We start from the raw sequence: 19,775 nt of genomic DNA on the forward strand, positions 1-19,775 counted from the left end.
AAGAAAGAAATAATGCCATCTGTAGGAATATGGATGGACCTGGAGATTATCACTCTAAGTGAAGTAAGTCAGCCAAAGACAAATATCATACCACTTATATGTGGAATCTAAAAAAATGATACAAATGAACTTATTTACAACACAGAAACAGAGTCAGACTTGGAGAAAAAACTTATGGTTACCAAAGGGAAATTTATGGTTAACAGATATATATCACTATATATAAAATAGATAAAGACCTACTATATAGCATAGGGAACTATATTCAATAATTTATAATAATCTATAATAGAAAAGAATCTGAAAAAGAATCATTTTATACCAGAAACTAACAGAACATTGTGAATTAACTATACTCCAGTTGAGAAGAAGATAAAAAAGAACAAACATTTATAAATAGATAAGTCAATTGGAAAATGAAGGGAGAAAACAGGGGGAAACATGGGCAGGCTTGACCAACGTTCTTGGCCGAATCATGTCCCTCCCAAACCTGTTATGTTGAAGTCCTAACCCCCAGTATGACCCAGGACCTCATTTGGAAGCAGGGTCACTAACTGCAGACATAATTAATTAAGATGAAGTCACAATGGAGTTGGGTGGGCTCCCAATACAATATGGCTGGTGTCCTTATACAAAGGGGAGATGTGGACAGAGGCATGCACATTCAGGGAAAATGCTGTGTGAAGACAGAAGGCAGAGATGGGGTGGTAACTCCTTCAAGTGAAGGAACCCCCAGAACTGATAGCAAGCACCAGAAGCTAGGAGAGACGGCTGGGACTGACGTTCTCACAAGCCTCAGAGGAAACCACCCCTGCCAATGCCTGACGCTGAGACTCCTGGCCTCCAGCACTGCGAGGTGGTAAGTTCTTGTTAAGCCACTCAGCTTGTGGTGTTCTACTGCAGCAGCCTGAGCAAACTCACAGAACCAACCAGACAGTAAAACCCACCACAAAGCTATGGCAATCAAAATACACAAAACCTCAAGTAGAACAGAGACCTCAGAGAGAGCTCCATTTATTTACGTAGGAACTTGACACATGATGAAGGCGGCACCACATGCCAACAAGCGACCCTGAAGCAGTTTACTACATGGACAAAAAGAACACTGAATCCCTGGGTAATGCCATATACAAAGGCTAACTCTTGATAACAGGACAAACCTAACGTGAAAGGTTGAGACAACTAGTGTGGACTATCTCCGACACCCAGGCATGAGAAAGTTTCTAATACAAAACCTCCGAAGTGCAAAGAAAGAAAGTGAAAGTGAAAGTCGCTCAGTCGTGTCCAACTCTTTGTGACCGCACGGACTATACAGTCCATGGAATTCTCCAGGCCAGAATACTGGAGTGGGTAGCCTTTCCCTTCTCCAGGGGATCTTCCCAACCCAGGTCTCCCGCATTTCAGACAGATTCTTTACCAGCTGAGCCACAAGGGAAGCCCAAGAATACTGAAGTGGATAGCCTATCCCTTCTCCAGTGGATCTTCTGGACCTAGGAATAGAACCAGGGTCTCCTGCATTGCAGGCAGATTCTTTACCAACCAAGCTATCAGGGAAGCCCCCAAAGTGCAAACCATATTTGAAAAATCAACACATTATCGACTACATCAAAACTAGGGACTTTAGGATAGTAGATGACTAGGAGAAGATACTTACAATCTGTAGACCAGTAAAGGACTAATATTTACACTATACATGACTACTCATCAACAAGGAAAAGAGAAAACCCAAAAGAAATAAAGGACAAAACAAATGAACAGGTAAGCCACAAAGAGGAAGCATAAATGGTTAGCTGTCATATTAAAGGATGCTCAAACTCATTAGACTGAGAAATGAATATTAAAACAATTGTACACTCACTCACAATACAGGTACCACATGCCACAGCTCGAGGGAGTGTATGTTGGTGCAGCCCTTCTGGAAAGCAGTGTGGCTGGAAGAAAGAAGCGTCTGGCTGGGAGGACGCTATGATTATGTCTGCCAGAGAGATTCTCCCAGGTCTCAAAGGGAGATGGGTACACTACTTGCCAGGGTGTGGCTTGTGCTAGCATAGTGGAGGAAAATTGTTTGTCCGTCACTGGGCAAGAAAATGCAGTGGGTACACACATTGGGAAGCTAACCTGTATTAAGAAGCCAACAGCAGGTAAGTATGCAGATGAACGTCACGCCGAGGCAGAAAAAGGAACAGGAGAGCCACAGCACGATACCACTGATGGAAACTAAAATTTGTATCTCAAAATGATACCCATTTTAGAATGATGAATACAAATGAAAAGATCAACACTTTCGAATGCTGGGCTATAGGAAAGAGGATGGCAGTGGGATGGGGGATAAAAGGAAATAAGAAAACAAGAGGGATGTTTTTTTATAGTGCCCTGACCAGGGATATAAGTGTCAACTCAACCTTCTGCATCTGAAGCCCAGAGGGAGAAAGAGTGTGAAGCCGGAATTCCAGCAGCACTAGAGGGACGTGGGGGTGGTCCTTCCTGGGAATCCAACCACGCTGTGCTGACTCTGCAGACAGGGGTTTGGTGATGCCACAGCAGATGTCATGAGCCTTGCGAGTTATGGCCAACATGAAGTCAAACTGCCACTTGCTCAAACTTTGAAGACGGAATCCATGCCCACTGTGTCAGGGCTTTGTGTGATGTGGACACAGAGCCAATTCCCACCTGGACTTTGTGAAACATCTGTAAATTAATGGCTTTGACTTCCTCCAGCTGCTGGCGCAGGGCGACCAGAGTGTCCTGCTTCTCATGGGTGTCCTTTTCTAGTAGCTTCATTGCAATTTCCATTTCGGTTTTCATTCCAATTTGTAACTCCAGTTCTTTTTCTAATTCCTTAAAGGATATTAACAAGGAGAATATTATTAAAGTAGATCAGAGAAATGAACTTAACTGATACTGTATTTTGGGCGGTGCTGAACATACGAAGGTCAGAATAGGTTAGGGAAATGCAGACAAGTCTGTCTGGAGCACAGCTAGATTTAATTTTACCCCTTTTCTCATTTTACAATAAACACTGGCTCAGCATCAAGTCAACAGAAAGTAGGTAGGTGGTAATGAGGGATACTCCAGGATATTTTTTTAACATGTTAAAAGCCTTATTTCCATAAAACTAATTTGTTTTAAAGAAGGTTGAAGCATACATCTGCAAAGCGCTGATAGAAGCTAGCTTTCAGGGGATGAACTGGGGAATCTTTCTGACGACTCAGGCTTACATACTCACCAAACGGGCTTTCCTCTCCTCCTTCAGCTGCTTCCACACATCATTGTACATTTCATCCAGACCTTGCCGAGTCTGCTTATAAGTCTCCAGTTCAATTTTTGTATCTTGTTTTGTTATCTGTGATCAAACAAGAGCACCATAGGAATGGTTTGCTTACAGAAGCAAGCTAACTACTGGGTTGGCCAAGTACAAAGTATTTTAACACATTATTGACTGGGGAATTATTGCAGAAACTATTGCCTGTGACTGGTGATTTGTTATGTAAGTGAATAATGAAACACTCTGGTCAATAATGTTCAGGTAACAAAAGATGTATTAATATATCTCTGGTCAATAAGTTGCTAAAATATACCAAATAAATGTTTTTAAAAGTAGCACAATTTCTAATTTCTATTTTTTAAAATAATAATAGAGAAAAGTTAAAATTGTAAAGATATCTTAATATGTTTGAACTTGAAGGATGAAAGCAAACTAACAGATTTTTGAAAAGGTGGGCTCAGAAACAATTTAATTTTCTTTAAAACAGAAAAGTCGTTCTGAGTGGGAAAGGTCCACATTCAGTATTTATCTAGCATAATTTTTAGCACTGGGTAAATTTTGAGATGAATCAGATACGGTCTCTACCCTCAAGTCATTGGGTGAGACAGCCGCAAGTCAGCGGTTCTACAAAATAGCAAATGGAGTCTATGATGGAGGGAAACGCAGCGAGTGATGAGAGCACATGAGGAGAAGGGCCCAGGCCTCCGGACGGGCACCGGGACAGCATCACAGAGGACTGGGCCCACCAGAGACGCTGAGGGGGGGACAGCAACTTTCACTTACAAAGGCCTAGAGGCACTTGGGAAACCCCAAGTGGTCCAGGCGGCCTGAGAGGGGCATTAGGGTACCAAGGCGTCTTTGAAACAGAGCATCTTTGCACGTTTCAAGCTTGAGGTCTGTGATGGACATGTCTGAGTGCCTGCAAGGCCTATTTCTCACCTCTACGCTTTTTTCGCTTTTCTCACGAATTAATTCATTTTGTTCTCTTAATTGTTGCTGTTCTTCTTGGAGTGAACAAATTCGGTCTGTCGCAGCTGAAAGCTTATTAAGAAAGATTTTTATATTTCTTAACATCAAAATGAATCTTACTGCTCAAATTAAAAGCTAACATTTAGCATCCTCAAAATTGACAATGCATTTTTACATATGTGAAATTTTGTTTTTAATCCTTGTTTTGAATTAGGTAATACAGTCACAAAATTCCAAAGATAAAAAAACATAGTAAAATCTCTCTCCCACCCTTGCCCCTAGTGATCTCTGCCCTTCCCAGATACTCTTTCACAAAAATGACAATATACCATCTATTTCACATGGGCAAAAATTTATGGACACAAAATATTAGAAACAGCCTGAATGTTGAATACTAGAAATGGTTTAACAAATCATAGTGAAAGCAAAAAAAAGAAACAAGTAGTTATTAAAATATTTATAAAAACTTTTAATGACTTGAGAACATACTTATGATATAATCAAATAAAGCAGGTTATAGAGTATGTTCTCATGTCTAGTTTAAAAAAAAAAACAACAGCAACTGGACTTCTCTGGTGGGGGTTAAGACTTGGTGCTCCCAATGAAGGGGACATGGTTTTGATCCCTGGTTGGGGAACTAAGACCCCACATGCCACAGGGTGCGGCCTAAAACAAAACAAAACAAAAAACCCCCACAACTTAAAAATGCTTAAGAAGAAAATCAAAAGCAAACAAACAAACAAAACTTAGGAAGAGATGGGGACGCTATATACCAAGTGTTAAAAATAGCTGTCATTTAGCCAAGGGATTATGCATTTCCTGCCCCCCCCCCATTCTTTTTAGTTTTTCTAGCCAATGAGCAAAAGTATATCTTATCACTAGAGAGATAATTAAACAATCTGGGAGTGGAATCACAACCAAACCACTAAAGATGTGCCTGAGGAAAACATCTTCCTTGCCTGAATGAGTATAGTTTAGGGAAAAGCATCTAGGAGCAGGTGCCTTCATGGACCTGCTGAGGAGAGGCCAGCAGGAAAGACAAGATAGAGGAGTAACGCCCCAACCAACTTGTCCTTATCCAGCCTGTGAACCAGGCTTGAGACAGAAGGTGAGGCTGGGTAGGGAGAAAGAAGCAAGACGTGTGCCCTTGGTGTGTGGCTATGCTCCTAGCACCATTCATGAATGGGGCCCTGAAGCCTTCTCTTGCTCAGGCCTAGGTCCACGCGGACTCAGAAGCCAGGACTGAGGTTTCTAAACATAACTTCTGTGCCCAAGCTAAAAACTAAGGCTTGAAAGGAGGTGCTAGTTGCTACAAGGGAAGAAGCAGACAAAAACCAAATGCTAATTCCAGTCCTACCCTCAGAGGACAGAGACCACACCCTGGGTAAGAGGCGTACTTCTCTCTAAAGCACATTTTCTTTCTTTCTTTTTTTTTTTTTTAAAGCACATTTTCTATTACAACTGTTTGCTTTTGAAGAAAAAATAACCCAGTTGGTTCAGTTTCAAAAGCTAAATTCATTCAAGGTGTGCCAACTCTCCTCAGAGTGGGAGAAAATATTCACAAAGTAACTAATAAGGGATTAATCTCCAAAATACACAAACAACTCTTGCAGCTCAGTATTAAAAAAAAAAAATCCAATCAACAGATTGGTAGAAGATCTAAACAGACATTTCTCCAAAGACATACAGATGGCCAAAAAGCACATGAAAAGATGCTTAACATCAATAATTATTAGAGAAAGGCAAATCAAAACTACAGTAAGATATCACCAGTCAGAATGGCCATCATAAAAAACCTACACACCATAAATACCAGAGAGGGTGTGGATAAAAGGAAACCCTCTTATGCTGTGGGTGGGAATGTAAACTGGTACAGCCGCTGTGGAGAACAGTATAGAGGTTCCTTAAAAAAAGGAACTATTACTAGAGCTACCATGACCCAGCAATCCCACGCCTGGGCATGTAAGCAGAGAGAGCAATAATGTGAAGATTCATGTACCCCAGTGTTCACTGCAGCATTACGTACAATGGCCAGGACACAGAGGCAACCTAAATGTTCATCAGCAGAGGAATGGGTAAAGACATGGTACATATATATATATATACATATATATAATGGAATAAAAAAGAATGAAATGATGTCAATTTGCAGAAACATGGATGGGCCTAGAGATGGTCATATCGAGTGAAGTAAGTCAGACAGAGAAGGACAAATATCATATGATATTGTTTATATGTGGAAACTAAAAAACAGGTACAAATGAACTTCTATACGAAGTGGAGAAAGAGTTACAGATGTGGAAAACAAGCTCATGGTTACCAGGGGTAAAAGGGGGGAGGAAAGGGATACAATGGAAGATTGAGACTAACATATGCACACGACTACATATAAAACGTGTAATAATAAGGACCTACTGTATAGCACAGGGAACTCTCCTCAATATTATGCAATGGTCTATATGGGAGAAGAATCTAGAAGAGTGGATGTATGTATTTATATAACTAATTCACTTTCCTGTACCCCTGAAAGTAACTTAACATTATAAACCAACTACACTTCAATAAAAATGATTTAAAAACCCTAAAACTAAAACAACAACAACAAAAACAAATCATGCCACCTCATCTGGGAGAACAAAGAGTGAATCTGCTTGTTCTAAAATCAACTAAGGTCTCTTTGAGGGCCTCCACACGCCAAGTGTCAGGCAAGGCACATTTATATGGTATTAACCTAATTTAATCTTTACAACACTATTGTAAGGTATGAATTATCACCCAGGTTGGAGATGAGGAAAGTGAGGCCCAAAGGCCCACTCCATCCCCAGAGGAATTGGAGTGCTTCCGTTCTAAGTGCGATGAAGTCTCTCCTGTGACGCTCATCTTTGAGTTTCTACCTCCTCTCACAAATCTGAGCTCCTCTCCTGAAAGTTGTTCCGGTCATGGCCCTGAGAAGAGCGTAGGAAGTCTGCAGTGAGCCTTAAACTGGAGTCCTTACTAACAGGCGTGCTCTGCGACTCTCCTTCTGGCCGTGACCCGCCCTGCACCACGGGGCGGCCATCCTCTGGCCCCTCTCAGAGCCCCTCCTTGCCAGGGAGAGCTGGAGGGGCCCGAGCAGCCAGGGACCGCTACCTGTGGGCGCGCAACCCCCCTCCTGCTAGCAGGAGACAAGATGTGTCCACCAAGCAGCCTGCCAGGCACGGGCAGCAAGCCTTCTTCCTCGGCCTCAGCCCTCCTTCTTCCTGTCCTTTCATTCTCTCTCTCCCTAGTGAGAAAGCAGAGAAAGACCGCACTGTGGGGAGACCGGTTCCACGCTCCTGCGAGGCCGAAACACCAGAGGGGCGGGCAAGGGTACTTCTACCCCATGGCAGAGCCTGCGCCCTCCGGACAGCAGGGAGACACACTACATCACAGGACAGGTGGTAAGAGAGGAAGGGAGCAGCACATTCATAAGAGGACCTGCACCTGTCTCCTGTGGGACCACTGCAAGGTCAGGAAGCCTGAGTCACTGAGAACTGGTCCGTGATCAGCTGCACTGACTCTCGGCAGCCCTGGCCAGGGCAGATCATAGACATCCTGAGGGTGTGAAATTCTGAGAATGCCTGCCCTGCGTGCAGCTCAGTCTGAGGCTAGCACTTCCCTCTCCTACCAGCGAGCAGCTCTGGTCAGATGTCCCAACCACACCATTTCTCTTAGCCTCAGGTCATTCTGGTTTAAGCATTTTGGTAAGGCACAAACCTCTTCTTGGAGCTTTGAATTAGTCTTTTCCAAGCCATCTATCTTGGTTTGAAGATCCCCAACTGTGCAGCTGTAGAACAGAAAATATTAAGTGAATGTGAACTTATGAAGGTTGTCTTCCCAATTTGTAAACAATGAGAATGGAGATTTCCAGATTTCCTGTATGAAATGCAGAGTCAAAGGGTTTCCAATTAACTCATAGATGAGGATTTTAAATACATATGTATATTAATTGAAAAGTTTTCAATGTTTTCTTCCCCAAAGATGCTACCCATTTGTTTTTTAGCCAACTGGAAAGAAAACAGAGTTTCTCCCGACACAATAGATGGGAACCAAAATGCCCTGGTGGTCATACATCTAAAGTAATATTCATAACAAGATATTGGTACTTTTGGGTAGTAAGATCAAAGTTGATTTTTGAATATTTTTTACACTTTGTCCCATTTTTCACATACTCTTTAAGTAACATGCTCTACTTTCATACTGAAAAATACACAAAAAAACTAGTGTAGACTTGATAAACAACAACAATAATAGTAGTAATTTTCTTTTTGGATGATGTACCAGGGTCTCTTTTGTTCTAAGCATTTTAAATGCATCAACTTATGTAATCCTCTCCACAATTCTGTGAGGCAAATTTTATTGTTAATCTGTATTACAGATGAGGAAACCATAACTTTACATTGAAAAAGTCACTAAGTTCATACCCCTATGAACCCAGGGAGTCTGGCTCTAGAACCTGCACTTTTAGGCAATAGACCCTACTACCAAAAACTGGTGTTTTTTGCCCTTGAGGGGGGTACCAAGAAACAAATCTTTCAAGGCTAAGGAAACAAGGTTCAAGAATTGGGTGGGAGAAAGATAAAAATACAAATTGACACAAAATGAAAAAGACAACAAAACAAAAGATATGGAAGGAATTACAAGTTTAAAGACTATGGCATTTTCAATTCTGTACTGACTATATAACTCACAAAGTATCAATAAAATTCCTATCTTTTTCTTAGAAAACACAAATTACCAAACAAGATACATCCTCAAGAGGAGAAAAGCTAGATGAACTAACAACTAAGGAAAGACTGAAAAGCTGGCAAAGTGTTGCCTCTATACATGCTTGGAGCTTCACATTTTCAAGGAGCTCATGAACTAGAAGGTGTTCTCAGGCACAGAAATAAGGCAAAGCTTTCTGATTCATTTTGTGAGGCTGCATAACCTTGAGACCATGCCAGAGGGAAAATTATGGAACAGTTACATTAGATTATGCCTTAAGAGAATGATTAAATCATTCAAGCTATGATCAAGTAGTTTATCCCTGTGGAAAAAATACATTTAGTAAACTATATCATGTCAATAGATTAAGGGATAAAAGTCAAGATTAACTTAGTGAATGCTAAAAGGCATTTGATAAAATTCAACATCTATTTCTTACAAAAGTTCTCAATAAACAAGGAATGAATTAAGAATCTCTCTCTCAAAACAGTAGTCAGCATCATACCTCAGAGAGCTCAGAAGTGCACTTCCTTAGGTATGTTCTTTTTTTTTTTTCTCATTTATTTTTATTAGTTGGAGGCTAATTACTTTACAATATTGTAGTTGTTTTTGTCATACATTGACATGAATCAGCCATGGATTTACATGTATTCCCCACTTAGGTATGTTCTAAAGAACACGCCAGATCCTTTGCCTGTTTCATTGGCTTTGGGGGTCACAGACGCTGCTCCCGTAGAGCACTGCTAATGTGCACAGTAAATTTTCTAAAGGGGTTGAGGGTTCAGAGAGAGAAGTATATCTCCCAAAAATGTTAGGCTGAGAATCTCCATCCACTCCCCTCAACGCCTGCAACAACTAGTGTTTCATGACACACAGGAGCAGCTTTCCAATTAAAAAGAAAACTCAAGATAAAGATACCTGCTTTCAAAAAAAAAAGAAAAAACACTAGATATTAAATCTCTACTGAATTGCTTTTGAAGGTCTAACCCAGTGGTTTTCAACTCCTTTTCCTGCTCAGGATACTGGAGGGATGTGCGCTGATTCCCAGCAGCAACAGTGCTTTCTAGGCGGTGATTTCCAGCTAAGTTGCTGTAGGCTGAGGGGTGGAGAGTCAGGTTTCATTCATTACTCTCTAAGTTGCATAACTACACAGAACAAAGGACCAAAGGATTCCCCAAAGCTCTTTATCAAGAAATCATACTTCTATAGCCTGTACACACGAGCACTGAATGACAATCTTTCTTCCTGATTAGAAAAAAAGTTAGTTATAAATATATGGCAACTCAAAAAAGTTCCATGAGGCAATTATTGGGCACTGAGAATGAACACTGGAAAAAGAAGGGAGTCCTACCTTAAGTGCCGGTTAAGTTCTTCCACGTAATTTTTTTGATCAAGGACATCTGTGATTCTTTCATGCCTTTAAAAAAGAGCATAAAAATAGAGAAATTCTTTTTTTGCAACGAATATTTTAAAATTTATTTATTTGGCTGCGCTTGGTCTTTTTGATACAGCATGTGGACTCCAGTTGTGGCACACGGGCTTAGCTGCTTCCTGACATGTAGGACCTTAGCTCCCTGACCAAGGATTGAACCTGTGTCCCCTGCATTACAAGAGGGATTATTTTTACCACTGGGACACCAGGGAAGTCCCAAGGAATTCCTTTCACTCAGGGTTAATACTTCATAATTGTCCCCCAACCTTCCAATCACCTTGCAGGAGTACCAATGTCATTAATGCCATCAGGAAACCAACAGACAGTCAGAGTGTAATAATGTCTACATGGTCCTGAGTGAACCAGCAGGGCTGGTTGGGAAGACACGGAACACACTGGAAATGCTGCCCAGGAAGGGTCCTCCCTACAGATGCTCCTCCCACCTCATCCCTAGCATTTGAGAATGCCAGCAGGATGCAAGGTGGAGACAGCAAAATCCATGTGCAAATGGCTCCTGAGGTAGGAGATGAAGCAGCCCTTGGTATACTGAAGGAAAAGAAGTTGGCTCATAAAAGATCACAAGACTCTTCAAAACACAAAGCTGATTAGTCTGGGTTTGAAAAAAAAGACACTGGGAATTCCTTGGTGCTCCCGTGATTAGGACTCTGCTTTCAACGCCAAGGGGGTGGGTTCAATTCCTGGTTAGGGAACTAAGATCCCAAAATCCACGCAGTGTGACAAACAAACAAAACAACAACAGCAAACTTCATATATATTTATATACATAAAAGACTTCAACATTTTAAAGTTAGCCTCCCCCCACCAATTTCTTTACATACACATGTACATAAATGAGATTATTCAACCCACACTCATGCCACAGATGCTGGATTTGTTGGTCAGTATAGTTTTTTTTTAACCTTTCTGCCCTCACATAGCTTTCCCAGGTGACACATACTGACAGCTTGTTGAGTAGCCTCTGTGCAGATAATCATAATATCTGTCTATATTTTTATATAGAGTATATGCAATTAAAATATAAAAGAGACTTGGAGGGTTTTAGAAATGGAATATATATACTTCTCAGTATTATACTTTTCTCACTCAATAATACCTGTGGAAATCCCTCTAAATCTACTATACACTGGGTAAAATTTGCCTTTTCTCATGTCTGTATAACATACCACAGTGTGGAATATTTTGCATGTTCCACAATTCATTCAATTACAGATGTCCCTAAGTATCCACAGGGGACGGCTGGATACCAAACCTCTGTGGATACCAAAATCTGCAACTGCTCGTCTCTCATACAAATGGGATAGCACTGCTGACTCTCTATATCTGTGGGTTCAACATCCTCAGGTGTGAAAGGCTGACTGCATTCCCTTAAAGGTGGATAATCAGCTCATTTCCAGTTCTTTTAGACATTAAGAATATATTTTTAATTCCAAGTGAGCAAATGTTAGTACTTGGTACTTTGGGTGCATGCCTTCCTTGGTAAGGTGCACTGCCAGGATGCTGAGACCAGAAGAGTCCTCAATATGAAGACGTGTGAAAGACAACAGATGTAGAATATTCAAACACAGCCCAAGGCTTTACAGTGAAACTCCCTCCCACACTTGTGTTCAGGTCTATGTGCCTCTCTAGAAGTGATCCATGTATATGGAAGTACAACATATAAATACAAGTATCATGTCTTCTTTATTATAACATAAATTTTAGCATGTTATACACATTGTTTGCTTTGTCTTCTTTTCTGTCTCTTTTTTCAGGGTAACTTCTTTTAATGCTCTTGTTAACAAAGATGAGGTAGTTACATGCAGCATGAAAAGACATCCAAGACACACTGTGATCTAAGAGTAAGTCTAGTGGCAACTTAAGTATGTAATAGTGCTTTTCCATTTACATCCAAACAAATCATAAAGCAAATTACACTACCAACAAATATACATTTGCAAGCCATTAAAAAAAAAAAAAAAAGACTCGGAAGGAGTCATGCATGAGTAGCTTCCTCTGAAGAAGGAGGCAGGGAGTGGGACTGAGATGGAGACTGGGGGATAGTGTGAATGGGGAAATTGCCCTTGCACTCTCTATTCCTCCTCAGAGCATAATTCCTCAAACAACGGGAACAGTAACATATTACCATTGTAATTAAAAACAGCTAAATAAAAACTAAATTTCAAACAATGCAAAAACAAAAGTAGTATTCTTTGTCAGCAGTTACATGAAAGGATGCTCAGCATCACTAATCATCAGGAAATGCAAAACAAAACCGCAGTATGGTAATACCTCACACCTGTTAGAATGGTTATCACCGAAAAGACAAGAAAGAATAAGTGTCGGCCAGGAAACAGAAAAGAGAACCCTTGTGGAGTGCTGGTGGGAATGTAAATTAGTGCAGCCACTATGGAAAACAGCATGGCAGTTTCTCAAAAAATTAAAAATAGAACTACTAAATGACTCAGCAATTCCACTTCTGGGTATTTACCCAAATGAAGTGAAAACTAACATGAATATGTATATGCACCCCCATAATTCACTGCAGCATTACTTATAATAGCCAAGATAGAGCAACAACCTTCCTGATAGCTCAGTTGGTAAAGAATCTGCCTGCAGTGCAGAAGACCTGGTTTGATTCCCAGGTTGGGAAGATCCACTGGAGAAGGGATAGGCTACCCACTCCAGTATTCTTGCCTGGAGAATTCCATGGACTATATTTTCCATGGGGTTGCAAGGAGTCAGACACAACCAAGCGACTTTCACTTCACTCCTTTATAGCAACAACCTAAGTGGATGAATGAAGAAAATGTGGTATATTTATATAATAAAATATTATTCATCCACAAAAAAAAATCCTACCATTTCTGACAACATGAGTGGATTTGAGGGCATTATGCTAAGTGAAACAAGTAAAACAATGAAAGACAAATACCTTATGATCTTACTTATATGTGGAATCTAAAACAAACAAACAAACACAGAACCAAACTCACAGATACAGGGACTGGTGGTGGTTGCCAGAGGTTGGGGAGTTGGGGAGAAGGTGAATGGGGTCATAAGGTACAAACTTCCAGTTACAAAATAAAGGAGGCTTAGTGATGCAATGTGCAGCATGATGACTATAGTTAATAGCAAAACTGCGTATTTGAAAGTTGCTAAGACAGTAGATTCTAAAAGCTCTTGTCACAAGAAAAAAATTCTTTTGTAACTATGTTAAGGTCATGGATGTACACTAGATGTACTATGGTGATCACTTTACAATATACACAAATATCATATTATTATGTTGCACACCTGAAAATAATGTAATGTTATGTCAATTACACCTCAATTTTTAAAAAAGTAGCATTCTTTGCTAGAATTTCATTAAAATCATGAAGAGCAGCATACAATGCAGAACTTACTCTTTGCCGCCATCTAGATCCTGCACATCTTTAATGTAGAGAGAAAAATCGATCACTCCAACCTGATTGAAAGAAAATGCACCAGTTTAAATGGAAGATAATTTCCCCACTTTCCACAAACCTTACTATCTTTAAAATCCATGGTGTTTATGCTCCTATTTCCTTCCTAAACAGTCAGTTAGATGGATCAGCTTAAAGTATCAATTAAGCAAACACACCGAAAGAAAAATAACCCCATCATCTTCTAGAAGAAAAACTTACTAAAAATCAGAATTCAAGGGAATATTCTGAAGTTTTACCACTTAGTAATGATTAGTTTTTCTGTCTTTATTCAACAATCAAATTGTTGACAAAAATCAACAAAGTTCTTCGGGTACAAAGTAATTAAAAAAAAAAAGAGAGAGACCTGGATCTTTAAAGTGGTGACCTCAACTGATAACTCTGACTCCTTCTTTCCCCAAGTTGGGGTAAAAAGGTCCAGTCAGTATTTCAGGGAAAATTCTCCGCTATAGGAAACTAGGGCGGTCCAAGATCCCTCACCATCTCAAAGTTAGGCGCTTTGTCCAGAAATAAAGCACTTGAGAGAGAGTGAATAAGAGCCCTAGCCTGCCACCATTGACTCCAGTGAAAGTGAAGCCATTCCTCTGAAATACAGGATAATTGGGTCCATCAATACAGAAAGATTTAAATCAGTCACATTATAGCCATATTGCAGAACCCTATGCAACCATAACAAAGAACGCAGGGAATGAAAATGTAATGAAATGAAGAAAGCTCCAGGATAAAATTTTAAGTCAAAGAATACTATGTACAGCATTAACTCCTTATAGTAACCCCACTTATGTTAAAAACCAAAGCTATATGACATATATATACGTATATATACATCTTTTGCAACTTCTCTGTCTTGCCTCCCACCAATCTCTATTCCCAACCCTTGAACCTGGGTGGCCTCACTGTCTTAATGAGCAGAAAGCAGCAGAAAGGAGGCTGTGAATTTTGCAGCTAGGTTAACAAAGGCAGTACACGCTTCGTCCTGGCTCTTTCCCTTGCGCACATGCTTCTGAAGTTCTGAGCTTCTGTGGGGAAGTCTGGCTACCTTGAGGTGCCATGTTGGAGACCATGTGGAGAGACCAGATGCAGACAGAGATGCCCAGGAAACCCCTGCTGCTCCAGCGCCTGCTCACTGACCTTCTCAACTCAAAGGGCAGTGAGCACGTGCCTTTGGCTACTCCAGTCCTACCCACCAACTGCCTATAATCACAGGTGTGTTTCAGAATCAACTTGCTGAGCTCAGCTAACCATCAACTATGAGTGATTGCTATTTTTAATGTGACTTAATTTGTAACACTGCAATAGAAAGCCAGAAAAGATTTAGTCAAAAACAGAAACCTATGTATACATAAATGCATAGAGAAAGTAGTCCCTTAAGTTTTTACATTACCTGTGGGGACAAAAGTGGGACTGAAGGGGGAGGAGAAAAGGGAAGCTTGAATTTCACTTTTCACATTACATGCTTCTATAATTGCTTAATTTTTTCCAACAAGCATGTACTTCTTCTATAATATAAAAAGAGTTAAAAAATATATATATATACATTTGATTGGAAAAAAGGAAACAACAGAAGAATGAGAAAGAATTAATATCCAAAGTAGAAATTAATGGACTAGAAGACAGATAAAGTCTTCCTCCCAAAGCAGAAGTGATGAATAAAGAGCAAGATCTGGGTTTTGAGCTCAACACAGTAGACAAACTCTATCATGTGCACAATATTACAATTTGGAAAAGTGAGATTTCAAAAAGCTGCAAGAAAATACTCTCATGCAACTAACAGAGGAGATCTGAATGAAATAAATGATTTCTGGAAAAATATAATGACTAAAGGTTTTTATAAGGCTTAGGAAACCAAAGGTTTTTATAAGGCTTAGGAAACCAATAAATTGACCAAAGCTATGCAAAAAATAAAAGTGGTCAAAGTATGCAGATCATAAAGAGCTGAAATGGTTATACCAGCAAGTTTTAACAAACATTTAAAGAAAAATAATTCTTGCTATAACAAACTTTTGTAGAAAATAAGAACGAAAAGAGTATTATCCAACTTATTTTATGAAATTATACAATCCTGACACTGAAAAGTTAGGAAGACAGTATAGAAAAGGAAGATTCAGACAAGTGTAACCTGTAAGTGGAAACACAAAAATCTCAAATAAACCACAGACATTAAGTCTAGGAGTACACTAAAAGTATACGTACAATGACCAAGTAAGATTTATTTTAAGAATGCAGGAATAATATCACAATAGGAAGCCCAAGAATTAATTCAATTGTAATTATGGGCTAAAAATGGATATGACATCTCAACAGATGCCGAAAAGTGTTGGATAGCATTCAATATTCATTTTTTTAAAATTAATTATTTTAATTGGAGGCTAATTACTTGACAATATTGAGATGGTTTTTGCCATAGGGTTTGGGATGGGGGCACACATGTACACCTGTGGCTGGTACATGTCAATATTCATTTTTAAATAAAAATGCAAAGTTAGAAGAGAATAGCACTTTCTAACATGAGAAGAGGACCTCTCAGATAGCAACAGCAAACACTCATGCTTCACAGTGACATGTAAGACGCATTATGTTGATGACAAGAACAGGCCAGGGGCTCAATCACATCTATTATTTAATAAAAATCCCAGACAAATTTTCATTTTGGAATCTGACAAAATAAATAATGTTCAAGGTCATTTGGCAGAATGGAAAATGGACAGCCTCAACTAAATCTGAAAAAGTGGTATAATAAAGTAGGTAGGAGGTGAACTGCCAGAGCATAAAGCACACTATATGGCTTTGGTAGTTAAAAGACTATGTTACTAGCACAGAAATAAAAAGATCCAGAGACTAAATAGAGAGCCTACCAATAAGCCTCTGAGTATAATGGATATTTCAACACATGATAAAGGCGGAATTTCAAATTAGTAGGCAAAATAATAATATTTGATACATGATATTGAGAAAACTGGTTTACTACTGTACTTATATAAGAAATCTGGATTTCCACTTCATACTGTGTCAAAAAGAATGACAGGCAGATTATTTAAATGTAAATTACATACATGTGATTTAAAAATTAAGTTAATTTTTAGATGTGGAAGGACCTTCTAGGCACAATAGTTTAGAAGGTATAGAGGAAAAGTCCATTAAACACAACTGCACAGGAAGAAAAAAAAAAAGGTCTATAGGGAAAACGAACCCTGAGAGAGCAGAAAAAAAATTTTATAACAAATATTCTGACAAATGGTAAATATCCTTATCTATAATAAAGGAGTGGGAAAAGATGAACCACCAATGGCTTGTTTAATGTTTGTAATATAACATGAAAAATCTTGTATAATATTTATAATAAAACATGAAAAAAAAAAAAAAACTCCATCATCCTAGTTCTCAAAAACACGAATTTGAGATAGAGAGTTTTTTCTGTCTGATTGAAAAAGACCAAGAACGCTCACATGCTTTCACAACACTCATGCAGAACTTGTGCAGTCTGACACAGCAATCTCAAAACTTATCCTAAGAAAATAAACAGACAAGACTAAAAAACAAGTATAAGGATATTTATAACACTGTCATTATAACATGAAAATGACTTACATTAATAAGTATTGGTTAGGGAGGGACAATCAAGAAGGAGGGGATAATAATTATATGTATATATATATAATTATGACTGATTTGTGTTGTCGTATGGCAGAAAACAACACACCATTGTAAAGCAATTATTTTTCAATTAAAAAAAGTATTGGTTAAATAAATTATGGTATATTCATAAAATGGATGACCACATGGTCATTTAAAATGGTTTATATCTCTTGACATCAAGAGCTATGTGGAACACATTGTTAAATAAAGAAATTGCAAAATGGTGTTCTTGGAATAATCACATTTTGGTTTAATGAAAAAAGAACGCTCCAAACATCTGTCTCTGAGATACAAAGACACACTCACACACACACTCTCTCTCACACCTTTTATTCATGTGCTGGAAGGATATATCCCAAAGAGTAACACTGAATTAGCTATTTCTATGTAACAGGACAATATATGATACTTTGTTTCTTTTCAAAAAAACTTCTTTATATTTTTTGAAAAATATTCAACAGGCCAAAACAAGAAAACTACTGGGGAGAAAAAAAGCTGATCTGGTCACGACGCGATTGGGGAAGCTTTAGGTTCCTTCACGGAGCGATTGAGGAAGCTTTAGGTTCATGCCCAAACATGCAGTGGGGAGAAGGCGGGGCAACAGCCCAGCCACAGTTCCTGAAGTGGGGTGGAGGTTAGGACCGGGCAGAGTGTCTGGATTTTGGATTTACAGCCTCCACCACCTGGAGCTTAGGCCTCAGCCCTGGCTACTGGCTCCCACGCAGGAGGAAAAGCCCATCACGAGAAGGCTGTCTCCAGCAAGGGGCACTCTGCACCTCATGGCCTGAAAATCCTGCTCAGTTTTACCATCTAACTTCCCAAATCTCTCCCGAGCCTGTTTTCCCACTCCTCATGCAGACCTGTCTGCCCCAGACTTCCTGACTTACCAGGAAGTCAATAACGCTTAATGTTTGCTTAATCTCTGTGTGAGCCATTGTGCCTTTGCCTGAGCTATTTTTCGCTCTTCCCCGAGACTTCTGCCAGTGTTCCAGCTTTGGTCCAGCACAGCACCCTGCACAGCCCTTTGCCAGACACCCCCTGCCATCTGCCCCTTCCTGCACACGTCTGCAGAGCCAATGTAAAATCCCTGGCCCAAATAAGGTGTTTGATCTAGAGTTAAAACTCCCATCTTACCTGAGAATCCAAGTCTTCTCCTTTTAAGCAGAGGTTGGCATCCAGCACATTGAGTCCCACCAGCAGACCAACAATCACCGTCCCTTCTTCCTCCATCATCAACGCCTCAGGCTCATAGAACTCACTGCAAGAGATGGATTCCACAGGAGCACCTTCACCACCCTTCCGCTGGACCTATCTTGCTGCCTCAGCTCTGGGCTCGTGGCCTGGCCGCCAGTTTCACCAGGAGCCAGAGGCTGCTATGTGTGCATCCCCTTCTGCCTTTTATTCCCTCTCACTTTAAGTTCTGTGATCTCTCCTCTGGCCTCTCCTCTCTTCCTGGGGCTTAGAGTGGACCCCTCCCAGCTCTGGTCTAAGGCTCACGTCTCTGGTTGGACCTGGACCCCAGCTCTTCTCATTAGGCCCCTGTGTTCCTAAACGCCACTCTGTCCCTCTTGTCCACCTGGCTGCGTCTTTCGTCTTCCTACGTGAATACTTCTACACTCGCATTCATGTCGACATGAAGTGCGATCCTGCAATCCCCACCTCGCCCCCGGCCCAGAACAACACTCTTCCTTCTCCCCTGCGTCCCGGGGAACACTGCCTGCTTTGGCGTCCTTCCCTCCCACTCCCCTTGGCCATGTGTAGTGAGGCTCCATCCATCACCGCTCTGGTCACCAGTGATTAGCTAATACACCAGCGTGTGTGTGAGTGCATAAGAACTTGTTATCCTCAGAATTCGTTGTTTATTTATTTGTTATTATCATTTTATTTTTGGCAGTGAGCCATGTGGGATCTTAGTTCCTAGACCAGGGACGGAAGCTGTGCCCTCTGTAGTGGAAGTGTGAAGTCTTCACCACTGGACCACGAGGGCAGTCCCAGAACTAGTTGTTTAGAACAAAATCCGTACCTCAAAGTTATTCAGTGTAATAGTCAGAGAAGAGTACAAGGTATGTAAATTATTTGAAATCAGTATCTATCATGAAAACATTTGTTCAGTAATAAGCCATGACTTGAAAACAAACGAAAATTTTGGATGATAAGCCATACTGTAAAAGATATTTTTGTTTCAGTTAGATAACAGCATTAGCTCTATAAAGATTTTTTCCTCATAAATTCTCATATCATAGAGAAAATTCCTCTTATAATGATTTCTTTTGTCTATAAAGTT

At 40.1% G+C, this 19,775-nt stretch overlaps 1 protein-coding gene across 3 annotated transcripts in view; it reads right to left on the reverse strand.

The window, feature by feature from the left end:
• Nucleotides 1-19,775, reverse strand: part of RUFY1 (RUN and FYVE domain containing 1) — a 63,554-nt gene that overhangs the window by 23,726 nt on the left and 20,053 nt on the right. For all 3 annotated transcript variants that reach the window (XM_043910706.1, XM_043910708.1, XM_043910707.1), the window contains exons 5-11: nucleotides 18,626-18,749; nucleotides 13,796-13,857; nucleotides 10,311-10,376; nucleotides 7,970-8,039; nucleotides 4,205-4,306; nucleotides 3,227-3,343; nucleotides 2,671-2,838 (exon numbers count right to left, since the gene is read on the reverse strand). In XM_043910706.1, coding sequence (XP_043766641.1) covers nucleotides 2,671-2,838; nucleotides 3,227-3,343; nucleotides 4,205-4,306; nucleotides 7,970-8,039; nucleotides 10,311-10,376; nucleotides 13,796-13,857; nucleotides 18,626-18,749 — 709 coding nt within the window. The remainder of the gene's footprint in view (nucleotides 1-2,670; nucleotides 2,839-3,226; nucleotides 3,344-4,204; nucleotides 4,307-7,969; nucleotides 8,040-10,310; nucleotides 10,377-13,795; nucleotides 13,858-18,625; nucleotides 18,750-19,775) is intronic.

Source organism: Cervus elaphus, chromosome 9 (assembly GCF_910594005.1).
Source record: "Cervus elaphus chromosome 9, mCerEla1.1, whole genome shotgun sequence".
Taxonomy (NCBI): domain Eukaryota; kingdom Metazoa; phylum Chordata; class Mammalia; order Artiodactyla; family Cervidae; genus Cervus; species Cervus elaphus.